The sequence below is a fragment of the Falco biarmicus genome, chromosome 5, assembly GCF_023638135.1.
Source record: "Falco biarmicus isolate bFalBia1 chromosome 5, bFalBia1.pri, whole genome shotgun sequence".
Taxonomy (NCBI): Eukaryota; Metazoa; Chordata; class Aves; order Falconiformes; family Falconidae; genus Falco; species Falco biarmicus.
In genome coordinates, this window is record NC_079292.1 from 90557347 (window position 1) to 90579213 (window position 21867).

Consider the following 21867-nt stretch of genomic DNA (forward strand, 5'->3'; position numbering starts at 1 on the left):
CAGAAAAGCAGACAAGAAACATTTCATCTGTGGAAGGGATGCAAATTTTCTATTCAGACAACCTACAGTTACATCACTGGTGGCTGCTGAAGCCGAGGAGCAAGAGCAAGATGCTTTCTAACACTGATGAAGATTAAAAGAGCTTGCACACGAAAAGTTATACTTTCCCAATACTCTTCAGTTCAGTGAGAGCAATTCCATAGTGCTTCTGGCAAACATATACACAGATTCTTACAGACTGACCTCCTTCTTGGAAGCACTTTCACCTGGGTTCAGCAAAGATATAGATTCAATCCTTTTGGAGTCTTAGCAACATGTCAACCAGCAGCCGTTGCTGTGGTCATCTGACCCACAAAAAGAGGCCCAGTTCAAAGGGAGAATCTTCCCTATCATGGGCTGACATTTATTCTGGTCATAATGGATGTGATTCAGTTTGCATCTTCTTAGGCCACATTAAGATCTGAAGGAATCTTCCACGAAAGAAGAAAATTCTTTTCTTAAGGAATGGTGACTCTTTTAATTGATTTCCTTGCTTTGGAAAAGAGACTGGTTTGCACCTGGTGACCTATATTGTGCTTCTACATCTTGGTAAGATACCTCTACGTGGTGCCAACTGGATTTTTATTTCTATTTACAGAACACTGATCTTTCTTACCTTCTGCCAGTAGCAGGAATTTACTGTTAGTTGATAAGGTTTGCATCCAATTACTAAGTACAACAAACTATTAATGATTTACATCAGTGATGTCAATCCACTAACCTGATCTAACGCTCTGTTCTTCATTAATTTCTTGCACTTCAATTTCTTCTAAGGTTTTTTTGGGGTCTGTGATATGAATGAAGAAATTATGGTTGTCTTTTACCACTTTCGCTTTTACCAAAGTTAGACCTGCAAAGCAATGGAGTACTGTTATTGCTCCCACCACGCTTCAGAAATGCCTCACACCCCAAAAAACCCCTGCACCCACAACCATAAAGCACACAAAAAAGAAAATTGTTCAGAAGTGGAGTGAATTGCTCAGCAGTAGACCAAGACGACAAAATTAAGGTTAGCTGAGTTTAGACTAAATATTCAAAACCATCCTGACAATTAGATCTGAGAGGCTGCAGAATAACTCTGTTGCTTAGGTATATCACATTTGACTGGACAAATTATTGGAATGTGTTCTGGAAATATCATGCATCAGTTGCCATTGAACAGATAAATATGAACTGATTTTTCTCCATGTCTAATTTTCTGATAATTTATTTATCTATCACTTGTTAACATACTATAGGGAAATGTAAATATTAGTAGTGATAGAGGCTAATATGGAATTACATGGTACCCTCATAATGTCTTTAACCGAATTTCTACTAGTGAGACATGAAAAAGAATTTATGGAGAAGAAACTATATCATCAATTAGTGAATGATTCAAAGCAAAGAATAAAGAATTAAAGAATCACCTTTTACAAATTCTATCTTCTCTACCTGAATCTGTCCTCCATCAGATGGGAAAAGATACTGATTGGTTCCTGTCACTTGAATGAGATCCTCTCCTGTATTGTAGCCAAGAAACTGGAAAAAGTTTCAGATTACGTGAAATAAGGAAGGCAGAAGCCATGAAAGATGTAAATGAAGGGCAGAGCACCACAATCACCACCATGCTGGTCAACATTTTTGGCTTAGATATTTAACTAATGTAATAGTGACTTTAGCAAATACACAGCATGCTATTCTTATATTCAAATAATTTCTCAGTTACTAACTGGAGTAACTTGTTACACATGAGAGCAGAATCTGGGAGCCACCATGGAAACTGAAGAGTAGCAAGTAGACTGATGGCTTAAGATATCATGGAAGGGAAAGAAAAACTCTGGCCAAGTACAAAGAGATAAAGTACAATGCCATCGGATCAGATAAAGAGCAGACAAAGATTCAGCTTTCCACCCTCTAGAGTTTTGAATTCAGACACTGTAAATCTGATTCTTAGACTGCTGTGCCTTCCAAAGAGCCACTAATTGACAAAAATTAGGTGAGTGTACTCAAGTTACGTTCACATTGAAACGTTACATCTCTCCGAGTCTGAAGTCTGTACTCAAGCAAGTTTAGACTAAAATATATTGACCTATGCAAGTTTGGATGCAAGACCCTGCAAACACGAAGCAGCGCAAACTGGCTAAAACCTGTTTGGACAAGAGTTCCCTCTTCAAGAAATACCCTTCTGTTACTATAACAGGCAGAACAGTTAGTATTAGGGCACTCCAAGAACATAAATTTTGCACCAGGAAATAGAAGAACAGTGAACTCCTTTTATTTGATTTCCACTGTGGACAGCTAAAACTTCAACTAGGTCTAGCAGTCTCCGAATGTGGGAGTTGGAACAGGTCTTTATGTTCCCCTTTCCTATGAAAATCACATTTTTAGGCAAAATGCATCCCATAATTATATTTTCCATGGGCATAAAATCAACTTATCTTTTTGTTCGTGTCATATACACTAAAACCCATCCAAGTTAATTCAATAGTCTTGTGTAGGATAACCTTAAACATCAGACACTGCTTTTCAAAAGTCTTAGGAAAGCATCTGCTGCTAAAATGGTGGTGTTAAACAAGACCTAGTTAGGCTTAATTTGCCCTGGACTCCAATTTCACAACGGATGCTTTGCTGTAATCTTCGCTCTCTGTATGACATAAACAGTTAGTACTTCCCTAACATGGTGCAATTAATATGACTCCTTACCTTATAAACTTTCTCAGGATGTGGTTTTGGGAGGCTGGGATCCTCCTGAAGGTCAGGGGCTTTTGCTGGGTCATCTTTAAACTTCTCTCTGGAAGATTTCTTGCTGGAACCTTTCCTCTCTTCATGTATTGTTATCTCCTGTCCTTTCTTTTTACCTCCCAAATTTTCTTTTTTTCCTTTTTTTTCTTCCTTAAGTAGTTCTTTCTCTAGTAATTGGTCCCGCTCCTGCTTCCAAGCCTACATTAAATGTTAGGAATTCAAAAGACTGCTGTTCTGTTTGTATGACATGATATTTCATATGTCCATGCTGAAAAGAGCACAAGTAAGCAAACTCAAAGCAATCAATGTTCTAAGTCACTCTAAGACATGTTTTTCAAATGTGCCTGAAGTTTTACAATGTTATTAACTATATTTTGCATAAAATTACTGACTCATTCAACCCACAGGATCAATCACTCTTGACCACAGGAGACTTATCAGATTATTTGTATCTTACACATTCAGTCATAAAATAATTATTTCATTGTGCGCTTTTCCCACAATGTTTATCACCAAATCAGAACGCATCACTGCTATTAGTTTATTCCCAAAATGCAACTATGAGATAAAATGATTTTATTCTTTTACAGAAAGAGGAATGAGGTATCAATGCTGGAATTAATAACTTGTATCAGACGACATCTGAGATTTCCCAGAGTATTTAGAGATTTGTAGCATTCCATATTCCAAGCATACCAAAGCACAAGCACTTCTGTGAAAGAAATGGTAAGCATCCACAGTTACAAGTTAGGCATTAGCCTACCTTGAGCCGTGCCAGCTCAAGTTGAGTACCCAGGAATTGGTTAATACAATTTCATATCTACATTCCAATATCAGTACTTTAAGTGCAGAGCATTACACACGATAAGAAAGATGAGACATATAATGTCTGTGAGGAGTCAAAAAAAGCAGGGGATTACATCAGTTAAGCTATATTTGTGCAGATTAATGATTGTGCCAACGATAAGCCTTCAAAAAAATGCGTGCTTAACACCTACCTCAGCCAGAAGCTTAGTGCATGAACCTAAGAAAGTCAATTCTGTAGTGCATGACCATGGTCTACATCTATAAAACGGGGTTCTCTGTCACAAGGGAACTACGAGTTACCATATTTACATTCTTTAACTTCAAAAAGCTGTGGATAGTGAAAGTAGGAGTTGGGTACATAAGATCCAGATTCATGGAAGTACTTAAGTTTTTATAGCTTTATAACCAGAAGACTTCAACAAGAATTAGGATATTATCCATAACTTTCATTTCCTAGTACTGCAATTAAGAATTGCTTTTGGAATGTCTAGTCTAACTCCAAACAGTCTTCCCTTAAAAAAACAACATAACTGAATCAATAAGGAATAAATTAAAGAAAACAAGAAATAAAGTATACAAAAAAAAGCCAAGAGCAGAAAATCTAAGAGGACTGAGTCAAGCCTTACCTTCCTGGGAAAGCAGTGTTATTTAGTCCATTTCAGAAACATACATATTTTTGCCTCACCTTTAGAGAGCCTTCTCTGATAAAAGGATTTTTTTCATTATTGCATTGAGATTCTGGAATGGTCTCTGTCATACTCTCAGATCCTGCTGATGTGCTGCCTTTGATAAATGAAAGGGGAATTAATGAAGTTATAAATACATGAAAATTGAATAATTTTTTTAAATGGAAAAATAAACATAAATGTACAAGTAATTAAAAAAATACCCATTAAAAATAGTAGAAGCGTAAAAGTAAAGAAAACATTAATTATTTTTAGTCTGTTCAGGTTAGAAGAAACTTATCTGACAACTAGTATTACTTGATAGTTATAACTGGGGACAAAATATCCTAAACAATATATCAACAAATTTAAAGACTGACTCCCTGCTTTTTGTTGTTGAAAGCTTTGCTCCTGTAACAAGGTTTTTTTAGGCAGATGAGCAATGCTGAATAAACAATAAGCAGTATTTATTATTTTTGCTACTATCACTGTCCCACAATTCTGATCCAGTGCTTTAACCAAATGCACGAACAAGCTCAATACCAGAGTCATAGGTACTACAACCTTTCAAGACAAAAAAGTTCATAAATGCTGTTAGAACCTTCAAACCTGCACTAAAGAAAAACTTACGATATTAGGTTTACTATTAGGGCTTTATAGCATCTATGACTCATGAAAAGGGTACCTTAGAGATACCTAGAGGGTGCATGGGTTTATATCATGCTCAGATACCCAATATTTACCCGTTAGAAAATATTAAAGTACTCTATCAGAAATCTCTAGTTAAATTTCTTTGTATTTTTAAAAAGTAAAAATTGCAGTGTGGGTTAAAGCAGTGCCAGTGAAACTGTAATCAGCTAAAGACACTGTTGCCCATCTGCACATCCCAGCCAGAGGCAATTATCTCCTTCTTTCAGCAAGTGAACTCCATAAATCATATCTGTCATCAGGCACCAGGTGGGCAAGATTCAATCTAGCTCCTGTGACAGCTAGATAGGTACAAATTATGATTTAGAAGTCATAACTGTCCTTTCAGCTTACAAACTATAATCAGACATGTTAATTAAGTTGAGCAATAACATTCCTATTTTTGTAAATGCTAATTGCTAGTACTAGAAGGTTTCAAAGTGCATTCTCAAAGGTCAACTAAGCAAAGGCTAAGTATCAACAAGTCATTATTAACGCCATTTAAATATCCAAACAGACAATTTAGACAAAAGTTCTCTTTTGTAAAAAAGGGGTTTCAGATTTTGCTGCCTTGTCAACAGTTACTGTATAAACTGCTTACAATTCTCACTACCCAAAATGTTGCCTATAATTAAAGTTTGCTCTGCAGTCTAGCCAATTCCAGTTTCCAGTTCCAGCCCACAGCTTCCGAGTTCCAGATTTTATTCTGCCCTTTTTAAAAAAGAATTTTCTGGAACCACATTGCCAACTTTAACTACTGCTCACCTCTTCATCTGTTCAGTCATCTAAACAAAGATTCATATTTGCATGTAATCCTTAAAGTAATTTGATTAAATAAACACAGCTATTGCAAAAGTAAACTGACATTAAAGGTCCCAGTTTTCAGAACACAGGATGATGCGATGCAGAATATTTAAATACCTGTATTTAATTAATTTCAAAACATATTTATGTCTATACAGATGACAAAACAAGGTTAGGACACAAAAAAACCCCCCAAAACCCCCAACAAAACCCACACCAAAAAAAAAACCAAAACCCCTACCATTCTGCTCTGAACAACTTTGGGTCTCAGCACCCAATATGAAAAATGAGTTATCGAGGACAAAACAAAAAGATACCCACTTTTGGCTTTCTTAGGGAGGCCAGTTCTTCTGACAGCACATGCAGACAATTCAGAAAGTGCTTCTGCCATAGTTTTTTCCAGTTTAAGAGACTCTACTTCCTTAGCCATCTTATCTTCTTGGTATTTGACTTCTTCCTCGTTCACCCAGTCTTCAATTGAGTTGGCCACCAGCTCAAGATAGCTCCTGAAAAGCACAACATTCCTCTATTTACCATAAGACCGTTTTGACTAATGTGATTTCAGGTCAAAGAAGATCACTTGGCCTCTCTGTTTCTTACACAAATATTATTCTATAACCTTTGAGAGAAGGCTTGTGTTTGGGGGGGTTCTCTCATTTTTTACAGGACCTGGTACTTTTGCCTGGCTGGCATTTCCTTAAGAGATCTTACATGTGGGATTTCAGTTACTCTTTCTGCAAAGAGATATCAGAAATGCGTCTTCCAAAGAATGCCTGCTCCCAAAGAAAATCCAGAAAGTCAGAAAACATAGTGACATTCAGTTTAAGAAATGTTCAGACTCACTCTCCTCACTGTTTTACCAGCAGGATAACTTATTTTCTTAGTTGCTCTTGACTGATACTGTCTTTTAGAATACGCTTCAGTTGTTTGTTCAGCAACTGAGATGTTATTCTATTTAATTTCTAGCTCTTCTTTATTGGTGTGACAAGAAAGTGTTTTGAAAATTGTCTCCCAAATCCTGATTAGAGAATTAGCACACCATAGCCTGGCATAATTTGAGAATATTCACAATCAAGCTGAAGTGAGCACTGAATGATAAACTGATCCAGAATTTGCAGCTGGTATCTGTAGTTGTATTGTTTAATCTTCCAAAGGTGTCTGAAATGACTGCTAAACTGCTTCATTGTGAACAGCTGCTTCCAAGGTAGGGTGAAGCCTGGAAGTCTTGCATGCAGTTGCCACTCAACCCCTTGTTTGGAACATTACCATAATTTTTCAAAGTAAAATTCTTCAAGTGTGCAAAACTAAAAAGGGCTTCTAAAGAATGCATGAGATTCAATTGTTGTGTCTTCACAATGTTTTGCATTTATTAGTTCAAGATGATTAAACTTCATTCAAAGGCTCTGTATGCGTTACAGTTTTTGGTTGTGAACATGTTGGCAGCCCAACCAATTCTTGACCTCCTGACAGTTTTAAAGTTCTTATTGCAGCATTACATTTATATGTCCAAGAGAATTATGTAGGCTGCCTGCACAGCACAGCTTTGAGATACACAAGTCTCTCCCAGCTTCTGCAATGTAGGTGGAGCCTGCTATGGGAAACCTGCATGGAGAAACTCTTGGTCACATACTCAGTAAGGACAAAGTGACTCTGCTGGTATCTGAAAATGTACAAACTACAAAAACAATGGTGCTGAAAACAAAAGGCAAAACTAGGCTGGGCCCTAGAGTTTCCAGTACTGGAATAACCTGAAGATGAATATACGTTATAAATAAAAAAGAAATTATTCGCATGGAAAGTATTTTAGGGCAATGAAACAGTCATTCAAAGTCAAAAATACACATTCTATTAATATACATTCTGATGTCACTACTGCTAGTGTCTGACTCAGAATCATTTCTCAGAAAGGATTATTCTTTTCCAGTAACTTGTGTAATGTGTTTACTATGAAACACTAAACAAATGTCATTAAGATTAACTTTGAGCAAAAGAATAGTTTGGATAACGTCTGAACTCATTTGGCTCCCTGATAGAGTAGCCACTTATCCTAACCAGCCTTGACATGTTTTATACAGCTGTCCCACCGCAGGTACGGCTCTCCGTGCCTTTGGATCCCCTTGGTCAGCAGCATCCACCAGATTTCACATGCAGCCTCTTATTGCCGATCCTTTGAACAATACAATTCCTGTACTGATAGATGTTCTGCATAAATAGGGGACCTGATATCCACAGAGAAGGGCAACTGGGATCTCCAGGAGCAAAAGCTGCTGCAACAGAAGAAATTTCATTTTCCCCCTGCATGTCAGCTTGCTGTAACAGGACCCACTCTAACCAACTGATTAGCAGGTACCAGAAGTATATTCCAGACAGCAACTATGGAACAACCCGACAAAGTGGGTCTGTTGTCTACAAGTTGTCACAATAAAGAGGTAACAAGTCAACCCAGATGAAGAATTCCTAACAGACAGTCAAGCACAGGGTCTGTTGTGTATTTGTAACTCTCCTGTGGTGAGAACGTGACTCTTAAATATATAAAAAAAAATGTAATTTAAACTATTATAAAAAATATATAATTTAATAAAAGGAAAATCAACAAAGTGTTACTGAACTCATCAGGAGCCAGTTATTTCATACAAAGGTAAAAACTAGCAATACTACTGCTTAATTAATGAGTAGGGTTTGTTCTTGCTTCTGGCAACTCAGCAGGATCTGGAAGCTAATTGCAGGCAACAGCTTGAAGCACTCCAGGTATTTAAAGGCTCTCCTCCACAGAAATGTTATGTTGCTTGGAAACATATACTAGCAAATATTTATGATACTTTGTCTGGTAATCTGAAATGATCTTTAGTAAAAAGGCTGAATTAGGTCAGAAAATGTGCTGATTATTTTGCAGAGAAAAGGCAGGTGCAGATGCCTGATAACAGAACAAAGTGAGAGCCCTCAGCTCCCCAAGATACCAAGCAGCATACACAGCACACTGTATATGTCTATGAAACAAGAGCAAAGCCAAACCTTCCCGGCAGCTTTCATGACAGTTTCTTAGGAACCCCTTGCTGCTTTAAAACAGAACCTGATGAAGTGTCACTTAAAAAGGATGGCATGCCCCAAGCAGAAACTATCTTTAATGGCTGAACCTTGTTTTCAGTGTATACGGAAGAGTAAGAAGGAGGAAGCATGTAGCTATTTCATCCCCAACTGAAATATAATGTCTCTACAAGAGAACAGGCTTCATTCCTTCTTTAGATTCAAAATTAGCCATTTTTGTTTTGCAGCTATCAAGAGCTCTTCCCATTTGTCAATTGACGTTGAATTGACTGTTTCAATGCTCTTTCAAGGTGACCAGCCAAATTGTTCTAGCCCCCCACAGATGAAGAGCTGTTGTTTCAAGGAGAAATGCTTCCCCGAGGAGCTCTGGTTCCTCACTCTCTGCTCCTACAGACAGGATAACAACTACACACCATTGGGATGAGGTATTACTCAGTGTATGTAAACAGAAGTGACACATTAGATGTACTAGGGTATGTGACCTGGTTACCAGAGTCTGTGCCAGAAGAGTATGGGTCTCATGTCATGTGTCACCCCTGTGCAGCCATCCCAGATGTACCAGGCAGCTGAATGGGCACAAGGTGTTTAAGTATCTTGAATAAGGCCCTCAATGTCCAGTGCCTCAAAGAAGAGTAAGAGCAGCTGGCAAAGTGAAAGAGCTCTGGGCTCCAACAGGTACTTGTGTAACAGACTTTGAGACCACTGACCGCTCTGCCTGGGTCCATCCAAATGCAAGACCCAGGTTTACTTGAACACACCATCTTTCACTACCTTTTGGGGAAGATTTCAGCTGTTATATATGTGTAAAAAAAAAAAAAAAAAATCAACTGAGAAGACATGTAGTAGATTTGCCCAAAAACCACAAAACACTGCTTTTTCTCTAAGGAACTTTGTGTTTCTGTTGGTAAATCTCTTCTGGCTCTGGTCCCAGTCACTGCTAATCATACCAGCCTCTTTTCTTGGCAAATAATTTAAGTCCAAGTGCCTGGAAAGCCGAGATGGATTCAAACACAAGTTCTTTGACCGAGAGCAAAGATACAAAATAGAATACAAAATATATCTTCAGGAAGGCATGCTTTGCCTAATTTGGCATTCAAACCTTTTCAAATATATGGGTAACAACAAAAGTTTCCATTAAAAGATTCCCCTATTCTGATTAATGAGGCACTGCACTTAGAAAGGGATATCTGCAGACAAGCATCTCTCTCTTTCCTCCCCTGCAATGGATAACTTGCTTGAAATTCTATTTGATAAGTCATATCTAATTAATCCATAGAGCACCTGAGTGACATGGTTAAAGATAGCTCAGCTGTCTCTCCATGGCATTGTAATTGCTTTACATACCAGTACATGGACACATACTCTATTTTTGGTCAATTATTTGAAATAGCTGTTGGATCCACATCATTTATATTGCTGTTTCAGCGCAAAAATGTATTCCAAAATGAATAGGTCCACTGACAAAAGCTCTAATAGTAGACACATCAACTACCCATGTTCCCCTAACTGGTGAGGCGATAGTGAAAAGGAATTAAGAAGAATGTGGTATTCTGCAAAAAAATTATTCTAATATTAATACAGGGCTTCTAGATTTTCTTGGAAGGCTTTCCCAGTAACACTCACCCAATTTAAGTATATGTAGTTGAAAAACCTGGTAAGTATATTCTCAGACAGAATTTTCTTTTTAAACCTCCCTCACCTGAAGTGTCCTCAACATAATGTTCGTGATGTGGATATCCCTAATATGACTTTGTGTGTATGTGCGCTCTATATGTATCTTTATAGTTTGTGTTAAGGAGTCATATACAGTGTTACTGCATGGCTCTCCTCACTCTGAAAAACTTCAAGAGAATTCTTTTGATATGGCACTGTTCTGCACCTGCATGACTTGCTTTCTCATAAATGTGTTACATCATGATGTCTTCCAATTTCAAAGCTGTGCACCAAGCATAGCCATGCAGGGTTTAGTTGATAATGACTGAATGAGACATGAAAGATATAAACAACTACCTGAATCCAACGTTAGAGTGCAATGCAATATCCCAGGTTTCTTGGCACAAACGGTATTGATTCATAGGGTTGTGAAGAACCATTAGCAAAGAGTTATCTTGGGTATGATAAAAGGAATCAATACATCTATAGTCTTGGGATGCACTATGAAGGACCTGAAAAGGAAAGAAATAAAGGTACATCCTCCTTGCAGGCACAGATGCTGCACAGCACAGCTTTTAGCGAAAGGTGTTTCAGACCTTCATTCTCCTACAAGAGGTACACAAAGCATTTGGATTCCAGCAACCTGAAAGTGCTCAGGCAGGTGAAAACTGAAAATCCACCACTAATCAAACTGAGAAAAGGAAGTCATTATCTCTACCTTCTGAGACTCACCATGAATGAAAAGGTTCAGCTAAATAACAAACAATAAATTTAAATATTAAATAAATGCTTGAACAAATTTCAATAATAAAGTATTTAAATAAATAGTAAATAAAGGCAGAACTATCATAAACAAGGTAGAGATATTTATTTTCTTAGCTCAGTTGAGTTTACTTGGTATTCCATTTGCTATACTATGATCTGCATGTCTCCGATTTACTGTGTTCTACATTATTCCACTCTGTTCTGTACTACCCCATCATTTTCAATGTTTGCATTGCCTGCAGTCTGCAACTTATAGTCACAGTTAGAAGAAAGACTTCTTTTAAATGATTATTTTTTACAGAACTATGCAACTGAAGTAAAACTGAAATAATTCCCTATCAACAAATATTCTCTTTAAACATGGAAATGTTAATAGCAGCTGGTATAAAAATTATGTTCAGATGTGACACGTAGTACAAGGAAATTGGGAAATATTCTTATAAAATGTTATTTTGTGTTGCAGTTATTTTCCATCAGTATCTTTTGACTAGATTTGCTAATTATTGACAGTTCAGTTAGTATTAGCTATTTATGTTGCATAAGAAGGAATTTCCCATGTACTGAAATGTATGACCACTTTAAAGTTGTGATACTAAAGTGATGCTGAAAAAGTCCAAGGAGCCTTTCCTTCACCTATGTTTAGCATGTGTCAGGATCAAATAAGAATTGCAGTATATAAAGCTCAAGCCAGCACAGGAACTAAGAATCCAATAAATAATCCTCCCAAGAGAATGCCTACCAACTTAAGTCATCTACACTTGAATTTATCCTTCATATTTGTCATTCTGTCCTTCTGCAAGATGAGTTTTACTCTGTAGCTTGCAAGATCTCTATAAAGGAAGACTGTAGCACTGAAAGGGTGAAGTACCATTACAACAAAATTTTCTATTTGCCCATAAAACATATATACTGTGTAGGTATTTGCAAAGCGTGCTTCACACACTGCAAAAATGAGTCCTGTAACTGCCAGGAAAGATCACTCCTAAGGGCAAGATCATTTTGTCTCCATCACACGTTTATCCAAGAGACTCACAAAGAGGACAGCAGCAATTTGGCCAAACCAAGAAATAAAAACCCATTACAGATTTCGCACAAGAAACAGCCGAAGAACAATTTTGGTAAAGATGTAAAAGGGATAAAACTGAATCAATTATCTCGCAAGGATATACCCTGTACTCTGCTACTAATTCTTTGTACAGCATTCAGACGGGTGACTGTAAAATTGTCAGTTCACAGATACCTGAAGAAGAACATGGGGTTGAAAATGCTCAGCAAATCTCCAGTCTGTCAAACAGCGCCTCTGTGTCTTTTTTATTTCTTCTAAGTTTGGTCCTAGGCCATAATTTTCCAGACTCACCTCAAAATACAGCAAACAAAAATGAATATCAACATTCCAGTGTCAGTCGTATGAAATTATCTGTAATCTTGTTGACTTAATAGAGAGCATCCCATGTTGCATCACAGTTAATTGCATAATGCTGCACATGTGTAGACCCGTATGACACCATTTAATAAAAAACACAATTACTCCCAAAAGTTTTTGGTCTTGGGTTCTTTATGGCAAACAAACTAAATATTTTTATTATTAGGTTATATGTTTTCGAGTTCTGTAAGCCATTATGAATATTTAAACATGTCCTATGAAGTAATTTTAAAATTGCTATATTTATCCAGGGCTATATGGCAGGCAAATGTTTCTGAAAGGCCTAAAGTACAGAGTTTACTAGTGTGACACAGTTTGGCAATTTCTGTCAAACTCTCATGCTAGTATTTGACCCCTGCTGTTCAGTGAAACCAGCACAGAACTGTAATTAGTAGCTTCACCGAGACCAAGAATTCAAAGAAAGTGATTTCATAGGGTTTAAAAGTTACGGCACTATTTTCCAGACTTCACAAAATTAACACTTGCATGCAGCATTGCACAAGAATCCCCAGTACCATGTCCTGGCATTGAACATTATCTTCTGTTGTCTCACGCTATAGAGCACAGTTTATTCTGTTTCTCACACTTGCCATATCAGAAAAACGATGATCCAATTCTTTGTTCAAAACGGGACCAGCCAGACCATCTCTTCCCTCTTTGCCATTCGTTTCTGCAGGTCCTGGAATTGAAAGTAGAATTTTAAGAAGTGTTCCAGAAATTTCAGTCCTAAACACTAAGGTCAGAGTGATGCAATTTCCTGAGCCTCCCTGATGAAGTTGTCATCAAGTTGAAGCTTCCTTTTACAACACTAGTCCTATAAATACATGATCAGTTCTGCTACACTTCTTTCCTAAAAGAGCACTTTAAAATCCACGGACAAGTGCCAGACAGTGAAATAAAATAAAATTAAAAAAAAGAACAATAAAAGAACACTTTGCAGGACCCACTCAGATCATCCTCTTTATCTGTCCTATGCTGGCCTTGCATGATCAAAACCATTAAAAATACTTTAAGCTGTGTCCTCCAGATTCGTACATGAAGAACCATTTTTCTGCGTACTATCTGAGAAACAGTAGCCAGCATTCCTTTGCACAGATGACATAAAAAGAGAAGGAAAAGTAAATTGTTTTGATATTTTCACTTTTTTTTTTTTAAATGCACATTTTAAACCTTAAAATTAACTGGATTTATAGAGTTCTATAAGCTACTGACAGAATATTACTTCTGCTGAGGATCTGACCAGTCATTCCATCATCACAGTGGGCACCTGGTATGAGCAGGATCACATGGAGAATTTAACTTCTATATTCCCATTCGTTTTTGAAATAATTTCCTGTCAGTATAATTCTTTATGCCCTGAGTCAGGGCAGAGATCGTCAATATTTGATCAAAATTCACTGGTACAAGCCAAACACACTTCCTGGGAGAAAACACTGCAGAAGTATTTGTTCCTAAGTGGTTTATAACCAGCTCAGCTTCCAGACATTCCAGATACATCTTTAGGCTCTGCTTCTCTTGGAAATTAGACCTATTTACTGAGTGTCTTTAGAAGACTTAAGAAACCTGAAAGCAAACATTTTCTCTTCCTGGTATTTGCTTCTGTGCCGTGGAGGTGTTGAAATGTTGACAGCTACGTTCATAACTGCAATATTTAGTATTGTGACTAGTATAAAAGTAAAATAAACTAACACCCAAAAAAGGTTGCTGAAATTCAGAAGAGAGGCAGATAAGGAGGATTCAATTTTGTCTGTCTCAGCCTTCTAAGGAAAGAATCCCATCTAAACTGGTTGCCTAGATAGCTATAGCAGGAAAGCATGGGCAACATCATGAACCTAAAGGTATAGCCACTTAAACTGACATAAATTCTACTTTCCTGGCATCCCAGAAAAACAATCATTTGTTTTTGATGTTGCTTCTTGGCCAACACTGCTCCTTTAATCAGACCAACAACTTCCCATTAGACCCAGATTAGAATCTGTAGGAGAAAGTGTAGAATTTTCAAAAAATTCACTCCACGTTGTCTGTAAGAGGTCTTTGCTGTGTCAGCTCCTGCTCTCTAAACTGCTCCTGTTCTACTATGAGCGAGATAGTTACAATGGCTCAAACACCACCCAGTAGCCTGCTACAGATACAACTGCAGAGACTGGAAATGAAGTCAGAGAAGCTGATGAAGCTGAAACATTGCTCAGACATTCTTTACGATTTTAACTTGAGGGTTTTCACATATTTCTGGCCAAATACAGAGAGAGTCTAATTTGACTATAGAAACTGGATGTTTAAACTTCTACTTTACAACATCAGTTCTACCACGTTAGTCTTATTACAATTTCTTTCCATTGGTCTCACTTTCTTCAGCACCTAATAGATATATTCCTCTTTGCCTGCTACTTCTGAATTTGGCCCAAAATTTTGAATGTCGAAATTCTGTGCTAGATTAACCTGTATGTGAAAGAAGAGAGAAGTCTAGAAGGAAAAAAAAAATTAAAGGAAAAGGTATGTATGCATGTGTAATTACAATGCGTAGCATACCTTCTCTTAATTTGCAACTTTTTGTATCACCTTTTAGAGTCCTCGTGTAAGTTATGTATTCTTTGCATTTCCTAATACTCATTCACTAGTAATCATCTAATTAACCTCATAGACCACTTGATTTCACTCTGTGGTTGCTACCGACTTTGTAAAGACTCGTCTGCCATCATAATTCACAACAGCCTGTATTCAGAAAGATATTTAAGCATGTCTTCAGGATTTTATGTCTATAAAATATGTTTGATATCGTAAGCAGCAAAACAGTTTTTTAGTACATACTCTGCTACAGATACCATTTTAAAGAGTTGCTGAAATAAACTGTTAATGTTGTCATACAAAACAGCTACCTTTTGACTTTACCTAGTATTCCTACATAGATACTCAGGGTACAGGCTGTACGATACTTGAAAATTTGGTGATTTATACAAGAAAAATCACAACCTTGCAATAGCAAATGATATGGTAAAATAAATAGTGGATTCAAGTTCTTCAGGAGTAACAAAAACAAAGAGGTTTTTACCAGCCTGTCTTGGAGATTTCCCATGCAGCTTCTTTTCCATAAGGAAGAGTTGTCTCAGCTGTCTTGCAAACCTGGCTGGATTATCCCAAGGGATAAGAGACACTTCAGAATCACCTCCAACCATAGATCCAGAGCTCTCCAGGAGACCAGAGTCACTCAGCCCAGTCAGCCTCAGGCTTTCAAAAGTAAACACTCTGAAGGCTCTTTCTACTTCAGCCCAACTCAGAAGTTCTATAAAAGAATTACAGTCATTAACTGAAAATGTCCTTACAGCTCAGCAGAAGATAAATAGAAGGCTATGTAAGTGTATTGTTCTTGGCGACTCTGCTAAAGCCAACAACAATTTCCTTAATGGTATTGGATCAAATCATGTGAGCTACATTTTACACTGTATTCGAAGTTGAACGCTTCCAAGCTGCAAAATGATATGCCTGACTATTAATCCATCTTAAACAAAGTGCTTCCTACATGTGAATACCTCCCGGCTCATTAACTTTATATAAATGATGTTGATTTTAAAATACTGAGTCGCATTTATCAAACCAGTTAACAACTAGTTATTTTCAGTTCATGAAAATGCTGCCATTATCATAAGCTTTTTCATTACCTGTAGCTTCTCAACCAAGCATAATTTTTTTTTTTCTCTTCAGACCAAATTTTACACAGAATTTACACAGAAGTGTGCAAGGTGCAAAGGCAATAATAAATCCCATTTATGGCTGTGTGCATTGGTGTCAATATAACAATGATAATCATGGGAAGGACTGAACCTTAAAACAGGTAGCTCAGTGCCCAAATCATACAAATAACATCTTCAGTTTGAAAAGTTTTCTCTTTACAATAAACACACAAGCAGGTCACACATCTTGAAAATGTTGGATATCTTATCTCCCGTTCAAGCCAATCACCTTCTTGATAATAGTGAAGACATTTCTAGCTAAGGTAACAGCTGGGAGAGTCTGGCAGTATAGTATGGTCCAGTGAAGACCATCAAATTCTATACCCATCAGCTGGAATACTACAGCAATACAGAACAACTTAACAGCTTAGTGTCCAAAATGAATGCACCAACAACTAGAAACAATGCAGCGAGTGTAAAGTAATCCAACACAAGGGATTTCAGGACTGAATAGCTGGGAAAGTACCTTCAAATCCTGTGCCTGTTTAGATGGCATAAATGTAACCAAAGGGACTTGGATGTTTGTATTTCTTAGTAGTACAGAGAAAATGTTCAAAACTACCTAAGGGTATTTATGTAGTTGCTGGGATGGTTTCACAGTGCATGTCACGGTGGTATGCGCACTCCAGGAAAAGGGAACTGCAGGAGTGATTATGGCTGAAGAAGTGAATGTATTCTTGGTTTGATAACAGCACTACTACAGAAGCCATTTCATTATTAAAATCAACAGCTTACATAGATGGCTTTCAGAATATATTCTATTATTCAATAAAAATCTTCTACCTAAGACACATGTGCTCCTCCGCCAAAAGGGTTTTGGTAAATAGACATAACAGTTTACATCAGTCTCTTCTGTGTCCCAGGATCAAAATAGAATTTTGTACAACTACCTCCCCCCCCCCCCGCCCCCCCCCCCCCCCCCAATTTAGTAAGTGTCTATATGTAAAGGAGTTCTGTAATCCTTCCAGCTCTTAGTTGTGCAACATTTAGTACTCATATAGCCTTTCCCATTAACCGTGAAAATGAGGTCTGAAGTTTAACTGAAGTTTAGAGTAGGCTAGGGTATGAGCAAAAATGGGAATATATGCAAAAGTTTGAGGCAGCTGAAAAAACTTGTCCCAAAATTCCTGCTATTTAACAGGATCACAAACCAGAACAAAAACATGGAAGTTCTATCAATGAAAAAGAAAATCACTTTACCGCTGGTACAATAGTGCATGAGCTCGTGAACGCTAGCCAAGCGTTTAGTGTTGTTTTCGGTTGAAGGAAGGGTGAAATGGATAAGTTCTGTAAAAGGCAGTTTATCCATCATTTCACGTTCAATCTTTTCTGCATTTAAGTTCTCTGGGACCTGAAAGAAAAAACAAAGGACCAGAGTCAAAGTAAACTTTCACACCAGAGGATTTCTAAAAATTATGCTTGAAGAAATCTTTTTATACCAGAAGACATAAGCATGTGCTTAAGTCAGTTGAACATAAACTTGTACTCACAGCATGTTTTTACATCATGGTATCAGATCTTTTAGGCAGAAAAAAAGGAGATACGTAAGAGAATAACTGACAGCGTAGCAACAGACACTTTTTAGATGATATTTGCCTCTGCTAGCTAGACTCAAAAACTCTGGAATGCAGAAATATGTACTGATCTATTGAAGAGGCAGCAGGTACCTTCCACGTATCTTTCAGCTGGTGTGTGCTACTACTCACAGTAATGAAGTCTGTAAACTCATGATCAGTCTGTGACAGCAGCATCCGTATATATTTAAGGATCTATCTTTTGAGACTTATTGGTAACTTTCATCTTCACTTTTTTTAGTATTACACAGTTATAGTAACTTTTTCTTGGACCGTATCTTCCAAACCTTTTTCCTCTATCCACTCCTCAAACATTGTGCTATATCCTAAATTTCCTTATCAGCAAATACATCATATACACCAAGCACATGCCTGCTAAGGACATCTCTCAGAGATTATTCAGTCCTGCCTTCTGCTTGAATACATCCAGTGTATTGATTTGTTTCTGAATACTGTTTTAATCCATGGTTGTCAAAGTATTCCACATATAATTTGTAATTCATGAAGCCAGGCAGACATATCTTAGCTGTGAAATCTAGAACCGTATTATCACTTGTATTACCTTCAGAGTATTTTCAAAGTTTGATGGTAAGACTACCCCTTGGCTTTGGAAAAAACTGAGAAATTCACAGTGGTGTTTTGGTTCAGAAAGTCTGGGTAACTGTTACTTCACAATAACCTCAAGTCTTGCAGTCTCTGAACCTTTCTGCCTTTGTGAGAATTTGGCAATATCTTGGTTATACACTATGCTCCAACTATTTAGCCAACCTAAATACACTTGTGTTCACTAACCACCTCTGTATCTTTTCTTATACTTCTCTACGTGCTAAATCACCATTATCTAGTAACTCATTTTCCACAGTTGCATCAGTGTTTGGCTACAGCACATCAGCACAGTTTTGTAATATCTCTCATACATGCCGAAGGCTGAACATTATTATTAACGCAAACAGATCACTGACATCAGCACAATGCTCTGTGTTTGTGGTATGTCCACTGTCAGTAGCAGTAACTCCCTGCTTCTTAAGCAGACTGAACACGTTAGTGTGTCCATCTCAGTAGGAGAAAATCTAGGTTACACTGTTCTGCTTTGCAACACCACCACTCCACCCTTCCCAGTGCATTGTGTATTCACCACCTGTGGACTTTAGAACTCTTTATGTATGATAGATAGCACTATACCTTCAGCAGGTGCAACCGCTGAGCCAGGGTGTCATGGTAGTTAAATAAGAGAGGGTACTTGGGGGTGACAGTCTTTTTGGCATTGTATTTAGGAGAAAAATATTCATACAGATCCTGTCAAAAAAAAAAAGATGTATTAAACCCCAGTAGTCAGATTGGATTGATTTGTCATTTTAGGAAATAAACAAAAGACAACACAAACCTTTTTTTCACACTCAGAAAGTGAAAGAGAAGGAAGAACAGAGGCTATATGACCTGCAATGGTATGATGTAGCCCATCTGCCCGAGGCTCTGGTACCACCAGGCTAGGTGGTGTAAGGTGTTCTTCGCTTGCAATAACCTGGCAAACATGAAATACATTAGTTTTCATTACAGTATGACTGCTGTTTAACTTCATTAAAACTATAAAGCAGCTCCTGCTATAAGCTAAACATCCATAAATTCTGTCAGGAAATAAAACCACAATTTTTTTCTACAAGTAGCAAAAATGCAATTCTCCATGTTAGTTCCTGGCCAAAACAAAGATTATGGAAAACAGAATTAACTATTTTCGCCTATTATTCACTTTTGGAAGGATGAGAAGAAAAATATTTCCAACTGGACATGTTAAGAATTGTTAATTAACACAGATAATTAAAACACAGATTGTATATCAGGTGCTGGACCTTATTTTGAGTATTTTTGCCTGAGTCTATTTTCAGACTGAATTGTAAAAAGTACAAAAATAAGATTGTGCTAAAATTTTATTTCTAAAACAAGGAAGATTTCCAAATCATACTTTGGGTCTCTTTAACTCATAGTTCATGCCTGAACTCAACAGAGGTCAGATCTGTCCAGCACTAGCATCGATATATGCTACTTTCATATTAGGTTTGTCCTAACACCTTTTTACTGAGCAAAACAAAGTTCAGTATCAATACCATTGTTGCACCACATGAAAACTTGTTATCGACTTAGCTAAGAAATTACACCTTTTTCCTTGTTTGATTATATTGGATCTTTAGTCTTGAAAAAATCATTTTGGAATAACACTGTATATACAGGGTAAGTGCACAATACAAAAGAAAACCAAAGATGTCACTTCTGAGCTGTGATTCCTTTGTATTGAACCTCCTCAGTCAGTGCCTCCATGCACAGTCCCTTATATTAGGCTGAAACAGATGGATTTATTGATCTTTGATCAATGCATTATACAAGGTCTAAGCTGGATTTGCCAAAGGAATTACAAAAAAAATAATATTCCCACCTGTTCCAACATGCAGTTAAGCATCAGCGGTACAGAAAAGCATTCCTCGGGAATCTGACTCAGCAAGTCATTGTAATACCTCATGTCCACAGAAGCAGCCAAAGAAGCAGCTTCTTCCTCTGTTGTAATAAAAGATAAAACGTTAAGATCGATTTCTGAAGAAAAGCCAATTTGTATTACCAACCAGCTCAACCTTCAGACAATTTTTCTTAAAAAAAGCCTAACACAGCCCATTACTGTAGAGCTCTTAAATGTGACCGTGACTAGGAACAGACAGAAATGATTTTCTAAAGAATTTTGTTATCACCACTGCAGATTCTAGAGACTTCCGCAATGTATTCACCAAGAAACTTTTCTCACAATATCAAACCACATCTTTAGCTAACTGTGCAATGATTTCAAGGATTTGTGCTGTCAGATGAATGACTGGTACAACAGAGTGAACAGCTACAGGTGAGTGCTTTAATCCTTTAGACGTACCCTGTGGCAAAATTACTGTTTGCAGAATGTCTTCTGCTTGCCTTTTTTTCTTTGAAGGTGTAATCTGTGATGCTGGTCGTACCTAAAGGAATTAAAATAAAGATGATAAACTTCAGAAACAGTAGAACAAATTAGGATTGCACAAATAGGTGGGAGAAATTAATTTCATTTAGCTTTGGTTATTTACCCTAGACTAGATGCTAAACTTTTAAATGGCTGGTATTAGGGGAGGGAAAATCACACCTTACCCTGCATGGGACAGACAGTAAGAAAGTAGTTCTATGAATGTTTTAAATGAGCATTTAGTACTGCTACAGATGGAGTAAACCCATTTTTTTCCCCCACCACTAGTACATGTCCTAATAAGCCATTTTCTTCTGCTCACTTAAGCTTTTGTCTACAAACAAAATAAAACTGATCTTGCATAGAACTAACCAACTTTTTCTGATAGTTCACAGAGCTGCAACAAGACACAGTAGCTCTATGCAAGCATATTGATTTTTTTAGACAAAACAAAGTGTCATCAGAAACGATTTAAGGAATTGTTACACCTGTGATGCTTTATGCCTGTATGATCTTTCAAATTTTCTTTTTTCTGTTTCCCCAGCACTCAGCTGTGGTTTTTTTTTTCCATTTCTGAGGTTTTAAATGCTGAAGACACAAATCCCAATTTCATTCACAGAAAACTGCACATGGAATGATGGTCCAAGGTGACTTTTTGACTGCAGAATTAAACACAAGCAATTCTAGCTTATAACTAGCTATCCTCAACAAGAAGAATAGGATCCTTGCCTCAGTTACAGGTGGTTGTGTCGCTTTGCTCTCTGATAATGCAGGCACATTAATAAACTTGGTGTTTTCCAAGTAGTTACAATGCTGTCTTCTCCAGTCCAGGCAGTCATACATTAAACAAGCAATGCTTTCAAAGAGTGCAGTGCCAAATGCAAGCTATGGCAGAAAATCAGATACAAAGGATGAAATTTGCATAGAAAAGTGTCATGTAGCTTAGTCACACGAGTCATTAGATCTCTAATCAGCAGATCCA

General features: G+C 37.3%; 1 protein-coding gene across 1 annotated transcript in view; it reads right to left on the minus strand.

The window, feature by feature from the left end:
• The window catches only part of SPAG17 (sperm associated antigen 17), a 109827-nt gene that overhangs the window by 46231 nt on the left and 41729 nt on the right, over window positions 1–21867 (minus strand). Inside the window, 15 exon segments of the mRNA XM_056338910.1 lie at window positions 761–889; window positions 1449–1560; window positions 2725–2961; window positions 4256–4353; window positions 6048–6232; window positions 10782–10936; window positions 12430–12546; window positions 13203–13291; window positions 15662–15892; window positions 17541–17691; window positions 19097–19210; window positions 19299–19436; window positions 20343–20461; window positions 20823–20904; window positions 21615–21770. Of these exon segments, the coding sequence (XP_056194885.1) occupies window positions 761–889; window positions 1449–1560; window positions 2725–2961; window positions 4256–4353; window positions 6048–6232; window positions 10782–10936; window positions 12430–12546; window positions 13203–13291; window positions 15662–15892; window positions 17541–17691; window positions 19097–19210; window positions 19299–19436; window positions 20343–20461; window positions 20823–20904; window positions 21615–21770 (2113 nt within the window).